The sequence below is a fragment of the Propithecus coquereli genome, unplaced genomic scaffold, assembly GCF_000956105.1.
Source record: "Propithecus coquereli isolate 6110/MARCELLA unplaced genomic scaffold, Pcoq_1.0 Scaffold193, whole genome shotgun sequence".
Taxonomy (NCBI): Eukaryota; Metazoa; Chordata; class Mammalia; order Primates; family Indriidae; genus Propithecus; species Propithecus coquereli.
In genome coordinates this window covers 1092988-1104897 of record NW_012144190.1, presented here as the reverse complement: position 1 = coordinate 1104897, position 11910 = coordinate 1092988, and the positions used below count along the sequence as shown (strand labels likewise).

The window sequence follows — 11910 nt, the reverse complement described above, 5'->3', positions numbered from 1 at the left end:
CTGTGGACACTTTCCCTAGACAAGTTAAAAAAACACACACATATTTCTTCCTTAACAGTTGATGTACCAGTCTACTGGTAAATAAGTAACACTTGAAAAAATTTCAAATTGCATTTATGCACATTGTTAATTAAATTCTCCCAATACACTGGGAGGTGAGACAGATATTTCCCAGAGGAGATGTTTACATGACATATTCAAGGACATTCCAGTGGCCAGAAGTAGACGTGGCTGGAACCCCCCGTACCTTGGTGCCCCTAATTCAGTGACTGATCTGTGTCTAAACACATGACACTCTGTAACTTTGAGGGAGCTGTTTCTGAGAAGTAACTGAGCCATCCCAGACTCAGAATGGCCCACAGAACAGGCAACTGTTTCCCAATTTTTCATTAGGAAGAAAAATGTCTTGGGTGGGGCATGTCACTAGATGAATTCACCTCTACTGCTTCACCAGAGCGCTAGGAGTTCCAGTACTGCACGATCTTCAGAAAGTCCCCTTCCACGGCCGGGCCCTCCAGTCTGGGCAGCATATCCACTCCACCGCTCTCTTTCCTCTCCCTGGGAAGGACAAAAATCAGGTTTTGTTTTCTTACGTTTGGTTTTCTTTAGCAGTCCTAGAAAAGCACACAAAATCTCCAGAACAGGAATTTACCACCCTGGCCCTGTGGAGTGGATCAAGACCAGCAAGGTGGCTCTCAAGAGCTCAGGCCTGGATTCAAAGTGCCCTCGTTCAGCCACCCACTGGGTGCGGCAGGCAACCTCCATGATGGCCTCAATCCCACTTCCTGCTGCTCACACCCTTGTGTATTCCCTCTCTCACTGGGCCAGGGTTGGTCTGTGTGACCGACACAACAAGGCAGACGTGATGGGGTATCACTTTCAAGATTAAACAACAAAAGAGTGTGGCTCTGTTTTGGACTGTCAATCATTTTTCCCAGCCACCATCTCTCTCAGTCTCTTGTTTTGGAGGGAGCCAGCTGCAATGTCACAGGCAACCTTCTGGAGAGTAGCTGAGCCTCCTGCCCACAGCCACACAGCAGGTTCAACAGCCCCCAAACCCCAGCCAGCAGTGTAACTGAGACCTTGTGGGACACCATGAGCCAGAATCGCACAGTTAAACCATTCCTGTATTTATGACCCTCAGAAGTTGTGTGAGACAATAAGTGTCTGTTGTTTTAAGTTACTAAGTATTGAGGTAATGTATTATGTAGCAATAGATAACTAATACACTGGGAAAATTATAACCTCAGAATTCACCACTGGTTGAGAACATAACGGTGTCTGGCACTGTGCTAAGTGCCTTATGTGTGCATTTTCTTTCAGTCTTCACGAAATATCCCCATGGAGGAAGATGCCGTCACAATTTTACAGATGAGGAAACTGAGGCTCAGATAGGTGAACTTGTTCACAGCCGTATCCCTGGTAGGTGGGAATAGCAAACTCTTGTTCAAAGCAAGCAGTGAGGATGAAGAAAACAAAGAAACAATAATGAAGAAAAGATGAAGATGGAGGAAAAAAGAAAGAAAATATCAGACAGGAGAATTCAGGTCACTGTTTCCACCAGACAAAAGCAGGGGTTGGGGGTTTGAACAGCCACAACAAGGAATCTATGAATCCCCAGGAACTGAGAGCAGAAGAGGGGCAGGATCTGCAATAACAGCATTCTAGGTCCAGCATTTCACTCTTTAGAAGGGACTTTTTTCGTTGGGTAATTGTTTTTGCACAGGGGACCTAGTGGAGACTTACAAAATGACCTCTTCTCTCTGCTTTTGGCTTGAGAAGGCCCCACACAAGGTCAGTATGTCGTGGACTCCGATGTTATTCTTGCTCAAGTCCAGGTATTTCAGAGTTTGGTTGCTGCAGAGCATGGAGGCCATAGTCTCGCAGCAGATGGAGGTGAACAGGCATCCTTCCAGCCTGAGAGACAGAAGCAGACAGCAGGAAAGTTACCACATCCCATACCTGAGAGAACAACCAACATGGTGGCTTACAGCCTGGAAATCACACTCGGACAGGAACAAGTAATTTCCTCCCAAATGTGTTCTAAGTACCTGCAATCCATCAGTTTTTTGGTGTATGTTGGGTGATTTTTAAGATGAGGCTATGAAAGTCCTCACTATAAGAAATTATGAGCCAAATATGTCTTTCAAAAATTGATTGTAAAAAAAATTGATTGTAATGACTTATCTTTGCTGATTTGAAAGATATTTGTTTATACTACCTGCATGCCAGGCACCCTACTGTGTATTCTCAACACAACAGTGAGCAAATCAGACACCATCCCTGGCTTCCTGGAACTCACGATTGACTGGGGTGGGGTGGGAGGGAGGAGGCAGGTAACCACATAAATATATTCGAATAGTGTGGGTTCATTATCCTCAGGGGCCAGGTGTTTGGATCCTTCTAGGATTAAATCACTTTGCCCTCACATATAGCACTCACAGCAAAATGGGAGCCAAAGGTCCACAAGTGAACAACCATGCCACAGCAGAGAAGTGCTGTGTATTGCATGGTGTATGTGCCATGAGGGGAAGGTATGGAAACCAGTAGCCTTGGACCCTGTCCTTGGACAAAGAGTGAAGTCTCCAGGAGGCAAGGCTCTTACGAGTAGTACAAAGCAGACACCACAGAGGGTCATCTACTTTGTCCCTCTTTGCTTTCTTTTTCACCATCTACCTCTCCTGCCCCATAACCTTGACTAGTCAATAAAGAACAAGGTTTGGAAAAATATAGTTCTTGGAAAACATTGTCACTATGTTTACTGGGATTGTACCCATTCCTCTGAGGAAGAGGCACACAAACACAAGCAACCACCACCTATTGGTTGTAGTTAGCGTTGGAAACTGCTGCCTAAGTCACAACTTCAAGGATGCATACTTGACTTTGCCATACTTTGTAAGAATCTTGACCTTATCAGCACATGGGACATTTTCCAAGATTGCTCACATCTTAGGACACAAAAGAAGTCTCAGAAAATTCAAAGAAATTGAAATCATACCATGTATCTTCTCAGACCACAGTGGAATAAAACTAGAAATGAAATCCAAGAGAAATGCACAAATCTTCACAAGGTCATGGAAATTAAACAACCTGCTGAATGATCCTTGGGTCAGTGATGAGATTAAGATGGAAACCAAAAGATTCCTCAAACTGAATGACAAAGGGGACACCAACTTTCAAAATCCATGGGATACAGTAAAAGCAGTCCCAAGGGGAGAGTTCACACCCTTAGAGGCTTACATCAAAAAGACAGAAAGATCACAAATTAACAACCTAAGGTCACATCTCAAGGAACTAGAAGAAGAGCAAACCAAATCCAAAGCCAGCAGAAGAGAAGAAATAACAAAGCTCAGAGAAGAGCTAAACAAAATGGAAACCAAAAAGCAATACAAAAGATCAATGAAACAAAAAGTTGGTTCTTTGAAAAGATATACTAAATTGATAGACCAGTAGCCAGATTAACCAGAGATAGAAGAGAAAGGACTCAAATAAGCTTAATCAGAAATGAAAAAGGAAACATTACAACTGATACCACAGAAATACAAAATATTATCCATGAATACTACAAAAACTTCTATCCACATCAACTAGAAAATGGAGAGAAAATGGTTAAATTCCTGGAAACACGCAACCTCCCAAGCCTGAAACAGGAAGAAATAGGAATTCTGAACATTCCAATAATGATCAGTGAGATTGAAGCAGTAATAAAAAAAAAACCTCCCAACAAAAAAAAAAAAAAAGCCCCAGACCAGACAGATTCACAGTCAGGTTCTACCAGACCTAAAAAGAAGAACTGGCACCCATCCTGTAGAAATTATTCCATAACATTGAAAAGGCAGCAATCCTCCCTAATTCATTCTACAAAGCCAGTATCACCTTGATATCAAAGCCCAAGAGAGGACGCAACAAAAAAGGAAACTGTGGACCGGTATTCCTCATGAACACAGATGCAAAAATCCTCAACAAAATACTAGCAAACTGAATTCAACAACACATGAAAAAGATAATTGACCATGATCAAGTGGATTTCATCCCAGGGATGCAAGGATGGTTCAACATTTGCAAATCAATAAATGTGACTCACCACAAAAACAGAAGCAAAAACAAAGACTATATGGTCATCTTCTGGGTATCTACCCAAAGGAAATGAAGTCATTTTATCAAAAAAGACACTTGCACTTGAATGTTTATCTCAGCACAATTCACATTTGCAAAGATGTAGAATTGACCTAAGTGTTAATCAGTTCATAAGTAGATGAAGAAAATGTGGTGTATCTATACCAGGGACTACTACTCAGCCACAAAAAGGAATGAAATAATGTGTTTTGTAGCAACTTGAATGGAACTAGAGACCATTATCCTAAGTGAAGTATCTCAGGGTTGGAAAACCAAACAGCACATGTTCTCAGTAATAGGTGGGAGCTAAACAATGGGTGCACATGGGCACAAAGAGATATAAAGGTCATTGGAAACCAAGAACAGGGGAGGTTGGGAGGGGGTGAGGGGTACAAGCTTACCTATCGAGTACAGTGAACACTGTTCTGGTGATAGGTACACTAAAAGCCCCGACTTAAGTATCATATTATACAAGGTATCCAGGTAACAAGACATTTGTACCCTCTTAATATTTTAAAATAAATAAAGATCTTGACCTTGCCTCAATCAGGGAGGTGCCTGGTCTTCGGGTGCTACCTGAGCAGCTGTAATAAACAGAGCCTTTACCTCTGTTTGAGTTGCTTCAATCATTTTCTTTTAATAGTAGAAAGAGTAGTTTTAAATTACACATCATTTAAATTGGTTATTTGTTTTAAAATAATTATTACTTATTATAAATAAAACCTACATGTATGTGAGGAATATTTTTTAAATGAAGAGAATAAACAATAAAAGCCTATTTTTTCCCCTGGGAAAAAATGCAGGTGTTTTTTTTCTACAAAAGTAGAGTTCTGTGAAATAGTAATAAAATCTAGGGAATTTTAGATCAAGAAGTTTGGGATGGCAGTATGGTTTGAATAGTTGTCTCCTCCAAAAGTCATATTGAAACTTAATCCCCAGTGTGGCAGTATTGAGAGGTGATTGGGTTGTGATCGATTCATAGACTTATGGGTAAATGGATTAGTGGGTTCTCATGGGAGTGGGACTGGGGGCTTTGTAAGAGAAGGAAGAGGCCTGAGCTGGTGCCTGAGCCCCCTCTTCAAATGATGCCCTGCACCTCCCCAGGACTCTGCAGAGTCCCCCAGCCCCTTGGACTTCTCAGCCTCCATAACTGTAAGAAATAAATTTGTTTTCTTTATAAGTTATCCACTTTCGGGTATTCTGCTATAAGCAACAGAAAACAGACGAAGACAGATGAGGCCCATGAGTTTTATACCGAGCCAAGTTATTGCTCATGGGTGAAAGTAGATTCTAAAACAATAGTCTCCCATAAGCAAAGGCTTAGAGAGAATATGATGTAAATACTTCCAGTATGGAAACTCCTTTCATAGTTGAAAAAAATTTTCACCTCTTCTAAGAGATAAATCGACATTTACAACCCAAGACTAAATTTGTGGAGTGAAAGAATTGTGATTGGCAGCGAATACTGAATAGCCCTGAAGGAGCAAATTACCAACAAAAACAAACACGAGGCAAAGGCATTATATGGAACCAAAATGTTTGTACCCCCATAGTATTCTGAAATAAAAAAAAAGAAAAGAAAACTCAAGTCACAGATAGTAGAAAAAATTTGCATAATATATATCTGACAAAGAACTTTTATCCAAAATAAATAAAGTATTGTCATGACTCAAAAAAAATAAAAAATCTTGTTTTCTGATAAAATTTTAAACAGTTATAAAATATTTTAAGCATACCGAAAAAAGCAAACAAAACTAATCCTAGTAAGGAAAGATGAAATATAAAAATAATTTAAATGATCTAGATTTAAAATCCAGATTATGCTAATGGAGAACCAAAAATGTAGGTAGAAAATGCAAAAATAGTTTCACTCTTTGACTGCCAGAGAAGAGAGGTTTACAAGTCTTTTCCAAATACTTAAGGCAACTACTCAAAGAATTAAAAGTAGGATGAATCCTTTCCTGTCACGGGCTATTATTATACATGTTAGCACAAAGACCAAACAGGAGAGAAAAAGAGAATTATATATATAAAAAAAATCCTAAGCATAAAAGTCGATTTCATAAGACCAACCATCTTAAGTATCAGTCTAAAATCGACAAACTCTTTTTTATCTTGTATTAAACTGGAAGAATATTTCCTAAAACAATTGTTAAGCGCAGAGTGCTGCGTCCCACCCTTAGAGTTTCTGATTCCCGAGGTCTGGGGCCCAAGAACTATATTTCAAACCACATCCCAGATGAAAATGCCCCCAATCCTAGGATGACCTTTTGAGAGCCACTGCTTGGTAGTGTCCCCATCTTCCAATCAACCAGAAATTAAAAGGCATTTTCTTATATTCTATCCTGAGAGTTTCACATACGATTCTCCTGGTCTCGAAGAAGGAAACCAGTGGCAACTCACTCCAGGATCCGTAATTTACAGTCGCGATGCCGCAGGGCCCCGCAGAGCAGGAGGATCCCGTCGTCGCGTAGGCTGTTCAAACTCAGGTCTAGACTTTTCAGGGTTTGACTTTTAGGGAGCACAGAGGCCATATCCTGACAGCAATTAGAGGTCAAATCACACTTTCTCAGGCTGCAAAGAAACACAGGTCAAGAAAAACCAACCAAAACACCCTTAGGTTTACTTCCTCCTTGCTTTTTTCTTTATATAACAGCTTTATCAAGATGGAATTAACACACCGTACAATTCACCAATTTACAGTGTACAAACCATTGGTTTTTAGCCCAATTCTTCCCCTCAACCCACCCCAGCCCCAGCAGCACTAATTTGCTCTCTCTTTCTGGGGATTTTCCTGTTCTGGGTGTGTCATAGAAACAGAATCATAAGGTGTGCGGCTTCTTTCGTTTAGCATAATATTTTGAAGATTCATCATTCATGTTACACAGTAGCATGAATCAGCTCTTCATTCCCTTTTATGATTGAATAATATTCTGTTGTCTGAATACACCACACACTTCATCTCCTTCATTGGCTCACAGACACTTGGGTTGTTGTCGCTTCTTGGCTATTTTGAATAAATGCTATGAACATTTGTATACAAGTTTTCACATGGATACAGGAAATACAGACTATGTGAAGTCTGTATTTTCCCTTTTGAGGGGCCGCCAACACTGTTTTCCAAAGCAGTGGCAAAATTTCCTGCTTCTTTTTGCAAATCTATCTCAATGGTTCAGGGGGTATTTTGTGCCACTCCATGCATTTCACAAACACTTGCTGAGCTTTATTGTGCTTTGGGCACTGGATTAGGTGATGGAAATTCACACAGGCCCCTACCCTCTGGCAGCTCAGAGTTTAATGTGAGACGAAAAATAAAGAGGCAAATGAGATAGCTGTGGTTTCAGGGATGTCCTGGTGAACCAGCTCTCTGGAACAAACAAACAAACGCCTTGGTTTGTAGTGATTGCCAATTACCATGGTGTAAACACTTCTATCACGGCCGATTTCATACTGTGAAACTGACACTCCCAAAAATGGAGTTGGGAAGAGACTCAGCTGGCTCTCATGGAATCCTATACACCATGGGTTGTGACAAATACTTTGCAGGAAATAAACACAGCAATAAGGTGGAAGATAAGCTAGTAGAGTGGGGAGGTTGGGCCACTTTGAGGAGCATGGTCAGAGAAGCCTTTTCTAAAGGTGAAGCTGATTCAGGATCCAGGCAACAGGCAAGGCTGGGTGGCAACATGATAGCTGCCAGGTTGCCACCTCCCACCCACCTGAACATCGCTTGAACAACACTTACTTTGGCATCCACCTGGTACAACAGCACCCTGTGGCTTCCCTCCTGAAGCACTTGTTGCATTAAGTTGCCATTACCAATCCATGCCTATATCCCATGTCTTGAAGCTGGATGTTTTTGTAATTGTGATTTGTGGCTCTCTAATTAGTTAGAAATCAATTAAGTAGGTCATGATAACCATTTCAAAAAATAAAATTAAAAATAAATCAGAGTAGCAACTCAGAGGGTGCTACTGGCATCTAATTGGTAGATACCAGAGGTGATGGAAGAGGCTGGCATTTCTCATTCGCAGCACTGTTGACATTTTGGGCTAGATAATTCTTTGTCTTGGGGGGCTGTCCCGTGCACTGTAGGATGCTCAACAATATCTCTGGCCTATTCCCACTAGATGCCTCTAGCACTCCTCTCCCCCAAGTTGTGATAACAAAAAATATCTCCTGACATTGCCAAATGTCCCCTGGGGAGCAAAAACGCTCTTGGTTGAAAGCCACTGCTATGGACTGTAAGTTCCTTGGGAACAGGAGACCAGTTTGTCTTGGTTCCATAGCACAGTCCACCCTCCGTATCTGTGGGTTCTACTTCCACTGATTCAACCAACCATAGATGGAAGATATTTGGGTAAAAGCAATAAAAAATAATACAAGTAAAATACAGTATAACAACTACTTGCATAGCATTTCCATTGTGTTAGGTATTATAAGTAATCTAGACATGATTTAAAGTAGACAGGAGAACGTGCATAGGTTATATGCAAACATTCTGCCATTTTATATGAAGGACTTGAGCATCCGGGGATTTTGGTATCTGTGGGGGTACTCGAACCAGTACCCCCGAGCATACTGAGGGATGACAATACTCTCATCACACAGGGGCTCACTCAAATATTCTGGATAAAAGGAGAAAAAAGTCAAGGTGTAGACTAATTTCCCCTGAAAGGAATTTCAATGTACTGGGTCAGAAAAACATAATACATAACTGAGCTTTTCCCACTGAGGGAGAGTTATGCACCTGAGATGCAGTGGGCAGAAGTGGGGAAGAGAAAGTCATAATTAGGCAAACAGGTAGCTCAGAAGTGACCTGAGAGGTCGGCTGGGCTTTCTCAAGAAGTGAGCATCTGCCGTCATTTGCAGAGGCTGCCCGGACCATCTCCTTCACACTGCTGTGGGATCCTGGGGTACACGGTCTTGTTCGGAGGCAGAATACTCAGCTCTCACTTGGCATGACAAAGGGACAGATGCCATCGTCCTCACCCATCAGGGCTCAGGCATGTGACCTCCACTCACTCACCTGGGAACACCAGGGTTTTCCCCAAAGATATGACATCATCCAAAGGGAAGTGGCACATTCTAAACTCTGAATTCTGAGTGATTGTGACAAATGTGAAGGGACTTTGGCATTGACCCTTGGTAGCAGCATCCTGTTCTACATGCTCTTGTTGGAAGAGGTCCCAGGGACCAAGCATAGAGGCTGTTCTACCTCTGCCTTTCTGCTTTTATGAGCCACCAAGCTTCTTTACAGCATAAGACAGTTTGAGTTTAATTAATAAAAGACAAACGAAACTTGACACTTAAGGGAAATTAAAGGAAACTATTTGAAGAATTCATTATAAGGCGAGATAAACACCCAAGAGGATGTTATTTAATATGTTTTCTGGTCCATTCTGTTGAGTTAGCAACATGACCTACTTAAAGCAGGAAGCCAGGTCCCATTGCTTTATTCTGATCTCAGAGGCATAATGCTCACTGGAATGTCCAGGAGTGAGGTGAACACATTCGATCAGAGGTTTCCAAACTTTCTCAGTTCTCACCATCCTTAGCATCTCAGTACTTTTTTTTTTTTTTACATCATCCTTGTTCCTCATTAAATATTGTGTTGCACCTGTTCCCATGACAGCAATGGCTGCAAACCTAGCTTTGCAAAGATTTAAAAGGAATGAGTACAAAATCTCATGCTGTAACTGAATGACCTCGAGCTAGAAGTTCCTGCAGTGATGAACAGATGTCAATATTCCCTAAATTGAAAACGCCCTGTGGTCCCTCTGTGAGCTTACTCCGGGGTGCACTGGCACACAGCTTGAGAACTCTGACAGTGGATAATCTGCCTCTGAAATGGAAGTGGTAACAGCCCTCCTCCCTCTTTATTATGCTCCACCCCCCACCCCCATATCAGCACAATGCCTAGTGTGCAGCAGGCACTTAATAAATGAATGTATAGCAGGTTCTCTCAATCCCTCTGTTCTGCTTCAGGAGTTCCAAGAAGAAAATACCTTGGGTTTACACCAACCTCTGCAGAGGACACGTCAAGTGTTCTAAGGCATTCCAAATACGCCTGGCCCCGTCATCTTTCAAGGCGTTTTCTGCCAAGTTCAGGTGGGTCAGCCTCTCACTGTGCCTGAGATAGGAGACAAGGCTTTTGCAGGTAAGCTCTGTGAGGCCACAACTCTCCATCCTGTGGGAGAGAAACACACAGAGGAGATGCAATTCTATTCTTCCCCATGACTGGGTTTTCCTTGTCTCATGCTGAGGGATGATAATTTCTGTCTGGGCTCTCTTTCCGAATGCAAATGCCTCCTCCCCGCTCTGCTGTCACCTCTGAGGGCTTCTGAGCTTTACAGGAGAAGACAGCAGCTCTGATGTGAGGAGGCGGGGTGGAGGAATCGTGGGTCAAGGGAAGAGTTAGAGGTGGGATTAAGAGGGAAGAGAAACAGACCATAGATGACGAAAGAGTAAACAGCAGATACGGAGATGTCCCAGGAAGAGACATCATTTCAGAAGTTAAAAAAAAGGACAGATGCATCGTATACATGAGCAGACATACATATTAGACAAACTAGGATGAATAGTAAGATTATGAGAAAATGTGCACTAGTAATCAAGGAAATGCAAATTAAAACAGTAAGATACCATCTCCTGCTCAACAGATTGGCCAAAGTTGTAGTAACAAGGATATTGACAGTAATGACTGGATGAGAATCTGGGGTCATGGGAATATTTATACGGGCTGCTGGTGGGACTGCAGATTGGCACATCTGGAAATAAGCCAGTAAAACTGGACATGAACACTCGCCACAGCCCAGAAATTCTGTTCTTAGAATGTTTACTACAGCATGTGTGTGTGGGTGTGTGTGCATGTGTGCATGTGTGTGCATGCGCTCACGTGACTGCATGTGTAGTTAACAACTGGGAGCAGCCCATGCCTCAGCTCAGGTAGGACGTGCAACTAAACTGGTGCATATTCACGCAAATATTCAGTGGTGAGGAGGAACTGACTGTGGAAGCAGCTAAACACAGATGAACACTAAAATCATGATGAGAAGAAGAGCACATAGCAGACGATGCCATTCATTTAAAATTCAAAGCAATGCAAAATTGTGTGATGCCCTGTTTCAGGACATGTGTGTAGTTAAACTATAAATAACATTGAGGAGTCTGATCAACTCAATGCAAGATGGTTATCATGGTGAGGGCGGCATCAACAAACTCAGTGAGGAGAGAAAACAGAACAGATGACATTCAACCTCATAAACTGCAAGATGGATACCCAGGGCTCATTATCACGATGCATTCTAGGACATCAGGTATAAATATTAACATACGCCTTTATGTAGATATTTCGTTTTTCATTCTCCCTTGGCTGGACTCTTATTGACTTATCTATACAATTACGTCAATCAAGGCTTATGTTTGTTCCAGCATAGGGAACTAATTAAAAAGCTTCTGCACAGCCAAGAAAACTATCATGAGAGCAAACAGACAACCTACAGAATGGGAGAAAATTTTCGCATGCTATACATCCGATAAAGGGCTGATAACTAGAATCTATTTAGAACTCAGGAAAATCAGCAAGAAAAAATCACACAACCCTATCAAAAAATGAGCAAAGGATATGAACAGAAACTTTTCAAAAGACGACAGAATAATGGCCAACAAACATATGAAAAAAGGCTCAACATCTCTAATCATCAGGGAAATGCAAATCAAAACCACAATGAGATGTCGCTTATCCCCAGTGAGAATAGCCTTTATCAAAAATTCCCAAAACAGCTTTGTCAA

General features: G+C 41.7%; 1 protein-coding gene across 1 annotated transcript in view; it reads right to left on the bottom strand.

Moving 5' to 3' along the window:
- Positions 1 to 458: 458 nt before the first annotated feature.
- The window catches only part of LOC105809251 (NACHT, LRR and PYD domains-containing protein 4-like), a 79608-nt gene continuing 68156 nt past the window's right edge, over positions 459 to 11910 (bottom strand). Inside the window, 4 exon segments of the mRNA XM_012643003.1 lie at positions 459 to 558; positions 1747 to 1917; positions 6520 to 6690; positions 10136 to 10306. Coding sequence (XP_012498457.1) covers positions 459 to 558; positions 1747 to 1917; positions 6520 to 6690; positions 10136 to 10306 — 613 coding nt within the window.